Source organism: Triticum dicoccoides, chromosome 1B, assembly GCF_002162155.2.
Source record: "Triticum dicoccoides isolate Atlit2015 ecotype Zavitan chromosome 1B, WEW_v2.0, whole genome shotgun sequence".
Taxonomy (NCBI): domain Eukaryota; kingdom Viridiplantae; phylum Streptophyta; class Magnoliopsida; order Poales; family Poaceae; genus Triticum; species Triticum dicoccoides.
In genome coordinates, this window is record NC_041381.1 from 146,747,446 (window position 1) to 146,759,711 (window position 12,266).

A 12,266-nucleotide genomic window follows, 5' to 3' on the forward strand; every position below is an offset into this window, starting at 1 on the left:
CACCTTCCCAGTCCGCCGCCGCCGCCCTACCACCCTAGCAGCCGCCCAGGCCTTGCTGACCATCCGCCGCCCCATCCATGTGCCTGCCTGCCTTGGACTACGCCGCCGTTTCACCCCGATCCGTCCGCAGCCAGGTATCCAAAGGCCCTGCCGACGCCTTCCAACACCATGCCCTGCAAGTGTTAGGTCAAATGCCAATGAGAATTTTTTCAATGTTATCGTTGTTTACTTTGAAGCAAGCACGATGACCGGCTAGAAAAAAACAGGTGCGGACATTTGGTGCATAGGATTGGATGTCCGGCTCCCCTATCGGTGCTTGCGGACGCGTCCGCGGATGTTTGGTGTGTTCGGTTTGATGATCCGTGTTAGAGTTGCTCTTATTTCTCAGTAGCCCACCCATTGACCCATTTTGTATATATTACAAAGGAAAATTCGTGTGAATTCTTGGCATTCCATTTCTTTAGTTTGAAAGATGGAAAATAAGTTGTGACTTAGTGTTACGATGCATAGTGGAATTGAGAAGATACTTGCTCTACTATCTTGCATTCATTAGTACTACTGTTATGATTTATTACTTAATTTGCTTTTGTAGATATTCTCATCATATGGATTAAGGAATTTATACAAGAGTGAAACCTGTTCTTGTTTCAGCCAGATCTCAGACTCATATAATTGATTGAGTTGGAAATAAGGAAAGACCACTTCCTGGTAATCACTAAATCTTGTTTTTTGTACCATCACTTTTTGTTGAAGTATGCTCACTTGCCTTCATTTGTTTTGTGCATATCGTTATCTAGAACTGACGACTTCCATGAGCCCATTAGCCCATAATTGTGATGCTTACCCTTTGGTAACTTCAAACATTGCGCTAAAAAAAGACTTCAAACATTGCATGATGTCAGCAATCTGAATGAAGTAGCCCTTAAAAATCTGAGCAATGCATTTGAGCGATTATATTCTATTGTTACCTACCAATCATCATCCTATGAGAAATTTTCTGCAGAAGGTAAAACTAACTCTCCAATGAGGCATTTATTGATTGAAACATAATAACAGGGATGGTTAATGATTTTTCTTTTTAGCCTTTGTCCTTTACAGACTGGGAACTAACAAATTACAACTAGTGTCATTTTTAACTTCTGCCACTTAAGTAGTTGGATGCGTAATTGCCTACCACACAGTTCACCAGATAAACCTAGTTCTAAATTGCTGTTGGTAGGAAACTATATATTGTAAATTGCAATTGAAAACAAGTAGATAATAATTGGGGCATCAAAAAGGAAGTTGTATTTTGGTTTTATTGGCACAACAGCTGCACTTTGGTATGATGTTATATGAACTGTATATCTATTTGTTCTCATAATGATGGATCATAGCTATCATACAATCCAATGATATACATTGGTTAACAACTAGACCATTAACACAGTGGAGACACCAACTGCTAATTAGTAGCTGTTGATAGTTCAACTACGTTGCGAAATCTCTCAAGCTAAATCGTAGAGCATTGTAAACTTCTATCTAAACACGTAATATGCGAAACTGTGAGATCACGGGCTAGAGAAGAGGGATGAGAATGATGGGGACGATGGATACACATTTGTATCCTTTTGTAAGGAACTGTTTTAGCTACAGGAGGGTTTAACAATATCCTACTGTTGTGCAGAGAACATCGCATTGTTCCAACTATTATCCAACTAGGAAAACGGACAGATTTGAGTAGCTAACATAAAGATCTTGAGTGGGTGCCAGTAAATTCGACATACAACTCACTAAAATCAGCCGAGGAGGGAACCTTTTGAGGTTACATTCCACCCTGCAACTGTAGCATGACCTTATTTTGTTCTTGAGAGTGACTTGGGCCTTGACTTGTGCTGTGGTACCTCTACTTCTGTAGTAGCAACGATGATAGTGCTAAATACAGTTGACTTGATGATATTGCTCATACCGAGAGGAAGAATCACTTCCTTTTCTCCTTTCCGCAATCATAATGCCTTTTTGTTTACGTACTGTCAATTTTTCTGTATTTGAGTGCACAACCAGTCAGATAAAGTGCCTGCCTATCTCAAATTTTGGTTATATCTGTTTATAGAGAGACAGCTTTGTTACCTCAACTTGACCATGCACTATCATCTATTAGCAGCCCATTGAAAAGGTCATGATGAACTGCATTAGGCGCATTACCCGGTACTAGCCAATCAGGACTACAGTAGACGGATATAGCATTGCTCGTTTTGTACCATCTACCTTAAGGTTACCCCACGATCAACAGAGAAGAAGACAACTAGCTGATTCTATTTTGAAGTACGTATTAGGCAACACACAACTGTTTTTTTTTGTGTGTGTGAAAACACAAACAAGTGTTTTTGTTCAACCTTTCGAAAAGATTAAGCCGCATTTGCACTAACTCTGTCAAATACGGAACTCATCCAGGGCGTCAGTTGTGGGTCGAAAAAAACGGTGGATATCTCGAGGTTAGGTAAGCTGTTCTATTCATAGCATGTCCAGATTACAGGCTGGTAGCTTTGTAGGGATCCATTGGCCATAGGGATTCATAGCTGTGGGTTCCTCCTTGTTTCTTTCTCCCTCGTTTTGGACACGCTCATTCCAGGATTAGCTCGTTATCTGAAACCAACAGCCATCACATTTTCAATGCTGACACTGACACCTGGGGGCATTGGTTCCAGTCCCTCTTTTCTCTCTGTCCGGTCAAGTCTGTTCAGACTTCAGACGATCCGCAAGATACACGCAGAGAATGTGCAGACTCTAGACGATCTTCTGCATGTGGAGAACATTTGTGCCCTGTTGACGGTCTAAAACAACACGAAATCTACTAGATCTGTCTAACGGATAGCTGGACGTCAAAGACATGTGGCCAAGGAAAGGTGAGCTGAAACAGCAATGCAGTTCCGAGCTGGACCCATGATCTTCTTATCCGGTTCCGTGCCTTGGAGCCCCACATGAGATGTTCTTCTTCCTTGGGGGAGAGGACTTGCTCCCACGAGCTAGCGTGTCGACCTTTTTGGGGGTTGCATGTGGCGGTGAGAAGAGATGGTATCCTTGAGCTGCACGCCTGGACCTGGTTGTGCCTGGGCTTGGTGCTCTGCTGATGTCTTTTCTCTTATTTTGGAGTGCAAGCCATTTTCCCATTTCACATCTGGAATTACCACCAAGAAGTTGCACAATTCCTCACCGTGAGATTGGAATGATTTTACGGAACCTTGACAAGGTATTCAGCGGCTTGTTAAAAATGGGCGGAGCAGGTTCAGGTTCAGGCCCCATACATTTAGTTGATGGACTGTAGGATTGTTTATGTACAAGTATTGCGCTGTTAGTCGATTCTAGCCGGGCTTTCAAGGCTAGTTTACCTGTTCTTAGCAGTGCCCACTGATGCTCCAACTTGGACTTGCATTTGGCACGCTTTAGGTTGCTTCCAAGTGATACCAACCCTGTCTCCTGAAAACAAACCTTTGAGAGCAGTTCCTGCTAGCTTTATGATATGCATCCTTTGTTACTTATTATACACATATGTTGCTTTACATCATGAATCTTATACAATCTTTTTGCGCGCAAAGCAATCTTTACCGTGTGTAGTGTGTAGTGTTTAGTTACCACAAAATGCTTAACTTGTAGTACAACCGACCAATTGGGCACACTAACTTGATAGACCAACCGATTTGCTAAGTACTCCCTCCGTACTAATTTCCCCAACTACAAGTATTTCGGTACAGAGGTAGTAGATGGATTGCCATTGTTCATCTTCACCATGCATGTAATGATGCCATGGCCGGCCGAGTATATGTAGCCGTCGATCACTGAATGCGTGGGCCTTGTGTGTGATTAATCGAAGCATTATGTTAGCAGAAGATGTACTCTACGTGTCCACGCATGGGGCCGGCCCGATCACGGATCACCTGAGCCGTGTTCGCCGTGCGTCTGAACAGAGCTCCGTGCGTCGACGCCGTGTGAGGTCCCACGACACGCCCCCTACACCGGTACACGCATCATCCGGCCTCCACAATACATATCCAAAACAAAAGCACCGACCCGGAGACGCTGTGTCGTGCATGCAGAGGAGGCGGAGGGTCGTGGAGCAGGGAACTGCTTGGCTGCTTCTGATGCCGATTATTAGCCCCCGTTTCACATTGCAGCCGCCATGTGTGGGGTATTTTCGCGGTGCGCCGCACATGCTTCACGGAGACAAAAGCAGCAGCGGCGGTGGCGATGGGACTGGAATCGGTGGCGACGCAACTGCGATACGCTATGCGCCGTATCACGTGCCTTTGCTTGCACCGCGTTATCTTCTCTCCTTAATCAAGAGGCTTGGTTAACCTTAAAGAGGAGTAAAGTACCAGAAACACCGGAATCTGTGTAAGGGTCAGTTCTTTTGGCAGCTTAAAAATAAGCCGCCTCCTCTTCAGCTTTTCTCATAAGTTGCCTCTCTTATTCATTGGGTTTCCATCATGGTATATCTAATTTAAAAGTCTTAACAAATTTAGAAGACGGTTTATTTTTTAAACTGGGGAGAAGCAACTTACTCCCTCCGTACGGAATTACTTGTCATTAAAATGGATGAAAATTGATGTATCTAGAACTAAAATACATCTAGATACATCCATTTCAATGACAAGTATTTTCGGACGGAGGGAGTATTTTTTAAGCCGCTCCATAGATAGATGATGTGTTTGGAAGCTGGCCTGATAGATGATTAGCCTGTTGCACGTTTTTGCCGTTTAACTTGCTTTTGCAATAACGGGTTGAGATGCTTTAACCATGGTAATTTCTTCATAACAAACCGTAAATGTTAAAAGCTTGCTGTAGTAGTAAACATTTCATCTGTGATACAATGGTAGCATACATGTTTGTAAAGCGATGGAAAAATTCATGGAAATGGTAAAAATTAACACATTACTGTACAATTTGAAAATTTGTCCAAGGAAATTGAAATCCATTGTTTTAAATGTATTGCAGGAGGAGCAGCATGTGCAGTAGCTTTGCAAACTTGCAGTAAAAAGAAATGTCTGGAGTGTTTGATAGTAACAGTTCCTTGTTGCGCAAGTCGGACAGCGGGGCGGAAGCCAGAGAGACAGCGTTGCAGCTGGACCAATCAGCGCGCGGCGCCAAGAAGGAACTTGAGAGAGTTTGTTGCTCTCCATCACCCACCCACCACCTCCTCTCTCCTCTATATAAACCGGCACGCGCCCTGGCGCCAGCGATGTCATTCTCACCACGCGAGACGGTGGCGAGCCCGGGCGGGTGCGGCAAGGAGTCGTGCCCCTTCTGCGAGATGTCGAGGCAGCACGCGGCCGGGTGCGCGCGGCGGCTGCCCAAGCGGATCATCCTGGTGCGGCACGGCGAGAGCCAGGGGAACCTCGACATGTCGGCCTACTCCACCACCCCGGACTACCGCATCCCGCTCACGCCGCGCGGGGTCGAGCAGGCGCGCGCCGCCGGCCGGGGCATCCTCGACGTCGTCTCCTCCGGGGGCCCCGACGCCAACTGGAAGGTCTACTTCTACGTCTCCCCCTACGAGCGCACCCGGGCCACCCTGCGCGGGATCGGCGCCGCCTTCCCGCGCGACCGCATCATCGGAGCCCGCGAGGAGTGCCGCGTCCGCGAGCAGGACTTCGGCAACTTCCAGGTCGAGGAGCGGATGCGCGCCATCAAGGAGACCCGCGAGCGGTTCGGCCGCTTCTTCTTCCGCTTCCCCGAGGGCGAGTCCGCTGCCGACGTCTTCGACCGCGTCGCCAGTAAGCCCCCCTGCCCGCTCCGATTCCCCTCCCTTCCGATTCGATCGTCGGTTTTCTCCTCTCCGCTTCCGATCGATCGATGAACCGAACCGGCCGATCGCAATGCAGGTTTCCTGGAGTCGCTGTGGAGGGACATCGACAACGGGAGGCTGGATCCGAGCACCACCTGCGAGACCAACCTGGTGATCGTCTCGCACGGCCTCACCTCGCGCGTCTTCATGATGAAGTGGTTCAAGTGGACCGTGGAGCAGTTCGAGCGCCTCAACAACTTCGAGAACTGCGAGTTCAGGGTGATGCAGCTCGGGCCCGGCGGCGAGTACAGCCTCCTCATGCACCACACCAAGGAGGAGCTCGAGGAGTGGGGCCTGTCGCCGGAGATGATCACCGACCAGCAGTGGCGCGCCTCCGCCAACCGCCGCAGCTGGTCCGAGGAGTGCTCCTCCTTCATGGCCACCTTCTTCGACAACTGGATCGATCCGCCAGAGGAGGGGGAGGGGGACGACAAGCGCCAGGAACAAGACGATGGCAAGATCAAGTCCCTGGAGTAACCAACCCGCTCCCCTTTCCCTTAGTAGTTCCTTAGAATTTGTTCCAATTTGATACTGCAACTGCACATCTCGTTCGTTCCTTCGTCGCGAAGTTCTTCGACAACCGGAAGGATTCAGAAGAAGAGAATGGCAAGATCGAGCTGTTGGAGTATCCGATTCCGAACTGACCTGCTCTTTCGTTAGTTCCGTCAAAGTTCTTCAGATTTGATACTGCTAGTGTGTTCCGCCATGGATGGATGTAGCCATCGCTGGTTTCCTCTTTGTTGAATTCGAAACCTGTTCATAGTAGCTAGACATTGAGATACGATTTGGAGAAATGCAGAAATGGGTGCTCTGGTTGAGAACAGAGTCTTGGAGATTGGTATTTCTGCATGTTTTGGTTTCCCTCTCGTCCTGATTGCCAAGTCTATTAGGACTATGCTCATTGAATTCGCAACCTGTTCTTAGTAGTTCTTGTTCAAGAGTAGTTATACACTGAGATGCTATTTGGGAAAATGCAGAAGGGGGTGCTCTGGTTGAGAGCAGAGCCTTGGATAATGATATATCTGGAGGTTTCCTCATGCTTATTGCCAAGTTTATTTGGAATAGGATGATTTTTGGTTCAATCTCTAACCTGTTCATAGCTAGACTCTGAATATGATTAGTCTTTAGTTTTAATTTTATTCTTATTTTCCAAGTTTGTCTGTGCTTTGAAAATGGGAATATCTCTGACTCCTCTGCTTTACACTTCATTTCAACTGAAAATTTATCAAGATTATTTGCACAGTAAAAATAGAAAAATATCTTTAGGTAGATATGGTTCTACATGTTTCTTATCTACTCCCTCCGTTCCTAAATATTTGTCTTTCTAGAGATTTCAACAAGAGACTACATACGGAGCGAAATGAGTGAATCTACACTCTAAAATATGTCTATATACATCCGTATGTGGTAGTCCATTTGAAATCTTTTAAAGGACAAATATTTAGGAACGGAGGGGGTAGCAATTAACAACCACAGTCCTTTTCTACGGCTTTGTTTTGGAAAAAAAGTATTTAATGTTTACTTTATCTTTTGTGAGGAGTTTACAGGTCTGTTTTGAGAAAGAGAACACCAGAACATTATTATCTGAGCATTTTGTTTGGTAGTCTCTGTTCACATGCAACGAGCACTGTAGTATCCGAGCATTTCCTTTGGCAGCAAAAGTATTCTTTTATCCGGGCATATTTTTTTCTTCAGTTTTCACGTGCATAGATTCCTTTGCTAGTTGCATTGCAACAGATTTCCTTTTCCCAACTATTCCCCCCCACGGATTGCTCCTACTTTTGTTTTTTAGAAGATATTTTGTATTTATGGAGACACCTTGCCACACATACCATGTGATGATTGTTGCTACTAATGATGTATCCACATCGTAATCCTGAGCCAGCATGTGGCTCGGGAAAACTAGTTTATGTACTGCAGGAATTCGTGGATGCATTTTCTAGTCATAGTAAACAGTCCTTGTTGGCACGACGTTGTTCTGGTCCTCTGCCTTTCCTTTGCCTGGTTTGCTGGTCCGACCAGAATTGACCGTCGTGATAGTATGTGCGCATGTTGGCGGTGGCTTGTTATTGGGGTCAGGCAGAGTTTCTTTAGTCGGGTTGTTCCGGTGTTGCCTGGAAACAGGAAGATCTCATGTGTTAATAATCATCCCCTGTCTATGATCTGTCCAGTGTCCACCCTGCGCGTCAAGATCCCGAAATAGCGGAGCCAGTGCGTGGAATCCTGACCGTTGAACCGCCATGCCATGGAGATGGAGTAGCATCCTCTATCGAACTCAGCTTAGGCTGCCATTTGAACGTGCTTAATTAATGTTAACATGTTGAGGTTGATAGCAACAGCATTTCTTTGATCAGTACCATGAGAAGAGAACAACGCCATTCCATTTCCAATGATTGTGTTTGTGACCTTCATCGTGATCAGGGCAAGGAGTTGACTTGGTCCGAAAATACAAAATGAAGGCTGCAGGTTTTCTTTTTTCTTTTTGAAGGAATGATGCATTACAGTGCAACAGGGAGGGCAAAAACCCTTGTAAACCTGAATTGTACAAAATCGACAAGCTAAGAGCATCTTCAACAAGTCCCCTTTCCAGTATAAAAAACTGGTTTGGAAGGAGTTGGACCAAAAAAAAAAAACATGCTCCAACAAGTCTTGTAAATGCGGAAAAAAATTTAGAAGACCCCATATAATCAATCCAACTTCCCCTCCATCTAGGGAAAGATACCTCTTCCCGTAAACCTTTCCCTAAAAACGTCACATCAGCGCTAGCCACCGCTGAACACCGACGTCAACGTCGTTGCCCGCCAGCCGTGTCACTGCCAAAACCAGTTATAGGGGGAGTTTTTAAGGGGACTTATTAGACATGCTCACCTGCAAATCTCTCCTAAATTATATGGACACCACGTATAACCACTTTTAGAGAGAGCTTTTAAGGCGACTTGTTGGAGTTGCTCTAACGGATATTGTCATGAACGGGATTCCCTATTTGGCGTGTTAAATTGCCACCCAACCATACACCCATTAACTTCGCCATGTTTTAAGCACGTGCCAAGTGTGCTTAGTTTTGCCCTTTCTTGTTTCTTTTTTCGGTTTACAATTTTAGGTGGATTTTCTTTCAGTCTCATTCGAGTTTTTTTCGCTGCGGTTTATTTTTTCCTACATTTTTTAAATGTTTTCCTTTTACATTTACTTTTTCTTTCATTTTTCCAGCTTTCGTTTTTTCATTCTATGTATTTTCTTTTACAATTCACAAACTATTTCAAAAAGTAGTGGTCATTTTTCAAATTTTGAGAACATTTCAAAAACATATGATAATTTTAAGTTTGAGATGAAAACTCATGATTTTTTTATATCATGAAACAATTTAAAATTCTTCAACATTCAAACATACATGAATATTTTCTAAATTCCAAGAATATTTTTCAAATTCATAAAAAATTAAATTGATGAAAATTTTATAAAACTAATACTATCAAAATTTCTGCACATTTTTTATATTCGTGAACATGTTAAATTTTATGGTTCTCTTGAAAATTTTCATTTTTTTTAATTTTTTTGATCATTTATTAATTTGTGAGGACATTTTTGTATTTATATAAAAATTGGTTGAAAGCGAATAAATAATGAAAAGTAAAAAACCAACACCAAAAACCAAAAGTAATCAAACAAAACAAAAATAAAAAGACATATGAACACATAAGGCACTTGCGCCGAGAGTCAGTGGTGCGGAGTCCCTTGGGGCCCATGCGGCCACTCCCTTGTCATGCCGCCTGGCTGCAATGGGCCCACATGACTCCCCCCAAGCAGGCCATGTTGTTTCGAAAGCTTATGGAGTTGAAACTTCTGGAATTTTGCCTGACTTTTTTAGTTCCAAAAAATTGATTCTCTTGAAAGTCCAAAGTCAACAACTCGCAATGTATTGAATTAATAGGTTAGTACAGAAAAATAATAAAAACTAGTATCAAAACTGTGTAAAGATGATATAATTGTAGCATGATACAAGCAAATTATATTTTACGTAGAGAATAGATATGAATATAATTATTTGCATTACAAATGTATTTTATTTATGAGACGATTGTACGATTACCTAGGGTGAAGTATTCTGCACCCTGGGTGATGAATAGTATCACTACACACACACATACATCCGGACTATTCTGTTTCGGGTAACATAATATTATTCTGTTACTCAACTTGAACGGACGAGCTTGATACGTTGGACTGACATGCTGTCATACATGAACTGATCTTCCTGTGTCTTCGAAGGACAGAAACAGGGGGTTCAACGGGGAGCTTCCGAGGGCCGACGCGCTGTTGCAGGCCATGTGTTGCCGAGGAGGCATATTCGGGATTCCGCACATACGCGCGCTCACCTGGTCGTGTTTTCCGAGCTCAAGTTACCGGAGGTGATGGCGTTGGCATTGGCGGCGGAGGTGTTGCCGGCGTTGGTGTTTGGCATGGTGTTTGTAGCCGTTGATTTATGTTCGCTTGTTCTTTTATGTGTTATAGCGGTGTCGAAATTATCAGGGTGAGAGTTTTTGGAGAATTTTTTACTGTAATTTCCGATCAGAAGTTTTGTAGTTCTTGGGCGTCGGTCATGGCCGCCATGCAAGTGTGTTCTTATTTTTCTGAGGTTTTTTTTCAAATTGCCGTTGCAGGGAGAGCGACGAGGATCGTGTGAACAGTTATGCGTTGTCAATTTTGCTCCTTGAGTTGTTTGTACCCGGTTCCCATATGATTTGGTTGTCGGCGGAGGTGGTGTATCGTGGCTGTCTGTAGCGTACGATTTCTTAAGGTCTGGTCAAACGCTGTAATTAAGTTTCATGTTTTTCTGTGTTGTTGAATTTTGTGGGCAGGCATCCATGCTTGTTGAATGGTTGCCGTATGTGTAGTTGGACTGCTAGCTCCTAGTCAAAGTTGTATGATTGTATGTAGACATCAGAGTAAGTAGTTTCTACCGGCTGCCTACTCAACCATCTGCACTATCAATATATACCCCTCCCACCCCCTCCCCTCTCTCACTTTCATTCCACCAGCCGCCACCAAAGAAAAGCCAGATGGTTCCTGACCTAGGAGAGGTCACAAAGGAGGAGAGGGATGCCATTGAGGTGAGGCCTTCATAGCAGAGTAGAGGATGAGGAGGAGGCGCATGCAGAGGGCACAACATGCGGCCGAGGAGGAAGTGGAGGCAGAGTTCAACAGAAGCCTTGCCGACAAAGTACTTGAGACTTGCAACTCCACTAAACTGGAGCTAGTTTTCTCAGACGGGAGGAGAAGGAACTCTCTACTGATCATCAGGTGGGCCAGAGGAAGAGCAGTCATGGCTTCACATCCATCCACCAGGGTCAAGTGGCGTCGGTTCTTTAATCGTTATGATTGAAGTACTTTTTTCTTCTATTTTTAAGATTATATTGGGAGAGAACAGAGAGTTGAGTGACTGAATGAATGTATTTTGTCTATCTCTGAATGAGTTATTCTATCTACAAAATGGTATGTGTATTTTGAGCTGTTGTCGTATGTGCTCTCCCATGCTCCTTGAACTGCCGCCATATTTGTACTCGAACTGTTTTAGCGGTCAATGTTGTATGACTTGTATGGCAACATCATAATAGTTATTTTCTACCGGCTGGCTGCCCACCTGCTTATTTTTTATTTTTATAATCTGCCAGTCATGCTGGCTATAAATTCTATCCATCTATGTTGGTGCGTGGCTCAGTCCCCTCCTCCTTTTTCTTCCTTCCTCCAAAGATCAGATCTGTGATCCTCTCTCTTCTCTCTGCTCTTTTCTTCTTTTTGCCCGTAGTGCCCATGGAGGATCATTCATGCGGGTGCCTTGCAAGGATGCTGCCCATAGCTGACTCTTGTGTGTACGAATTTGGTTTGGAGCTCACCCAGAGTCAGCGCCGTGGTCAACTTGTGTCGCTCTTGTACAACAACCATGGGTTTCGTGCTCCCTATGTTTGTCGCCTGATGGTTGGGGACTTGGAGGAATCATGGGCATGTGTTTCCTATTTTTCTTCTTCTTTGCAGGTCTCATTTTGAAACCCATGGACTGAATCTATATTTTAGATTTATCAATAGTTATGTCTATAATTCTTATTTGGTTTTGTCATAAGTTAACAGTAGGGATTCCTACGTATATTTGTTCAATAGTTAACAATATTTATTCCTTTCTATATTTCTTGTTCGATTTTTGTAGGGATTCATATGTATATTTCTTCAATTTGGTCAGGAAATAGCAGTAGTGAGTTTTGTATTTTGTTTTGGGTTCAGGTCTTTTCACTTGTTATGTAACAGTCGCTAGATCTATGCAAATATTAAGTTATGTCAGGTGTTCACTTTTTTTCCTACCCCATGCCCATCTGCAGAAAATGACATCCAGAATCAGGAATGTTGCTCCTAGTTCGGGGATACTAAAGATGGAGACGGCACACAAGAACGGGTA

The 12,266-nt window shown here is 44.1% G+C and overlaps 1 protein-coding gene across 2 annotated transcripts in view; it reads left to right on the forward strand.

Annotated features, from left to right (window-relative positions):
* Window positions 1-6,687, forward strand: part of LOC119324126 (phosphoglycerate mutase-like protein AT74H) — a 9,059-nt gene extending 2,372 nt beyond the window's left edge. The window contains exons 2-4 of one of the 2 annotated variants that reach the window (XM_037597887.1): window positions 593-708; window positions 4,972-5,750; window positions 5,859-6,687. In XM_037597887.1, coding sequence (XP_037453784.1) covers window positions 5,018-5,750; window positions 5,859-6,298 — 1,173 coding nt within the window. In that variant the 5' untranslated portion in view covers window positions 593-708; window positions 4,972-5,017 and the 3' untranslated portion in view covers window positions 6,299-6,687. The remainder of the gene's footprint in view (window positions 1-592; window positions 709-4,971; window positions 5,751-5,858) is intronic. The other variant, XM_037597895.1, reaches the window with a different exon arrangement.
* The last annotated feature ends 5,579 nt before the right edge of the window (window positions 6,688-12,266 follow it).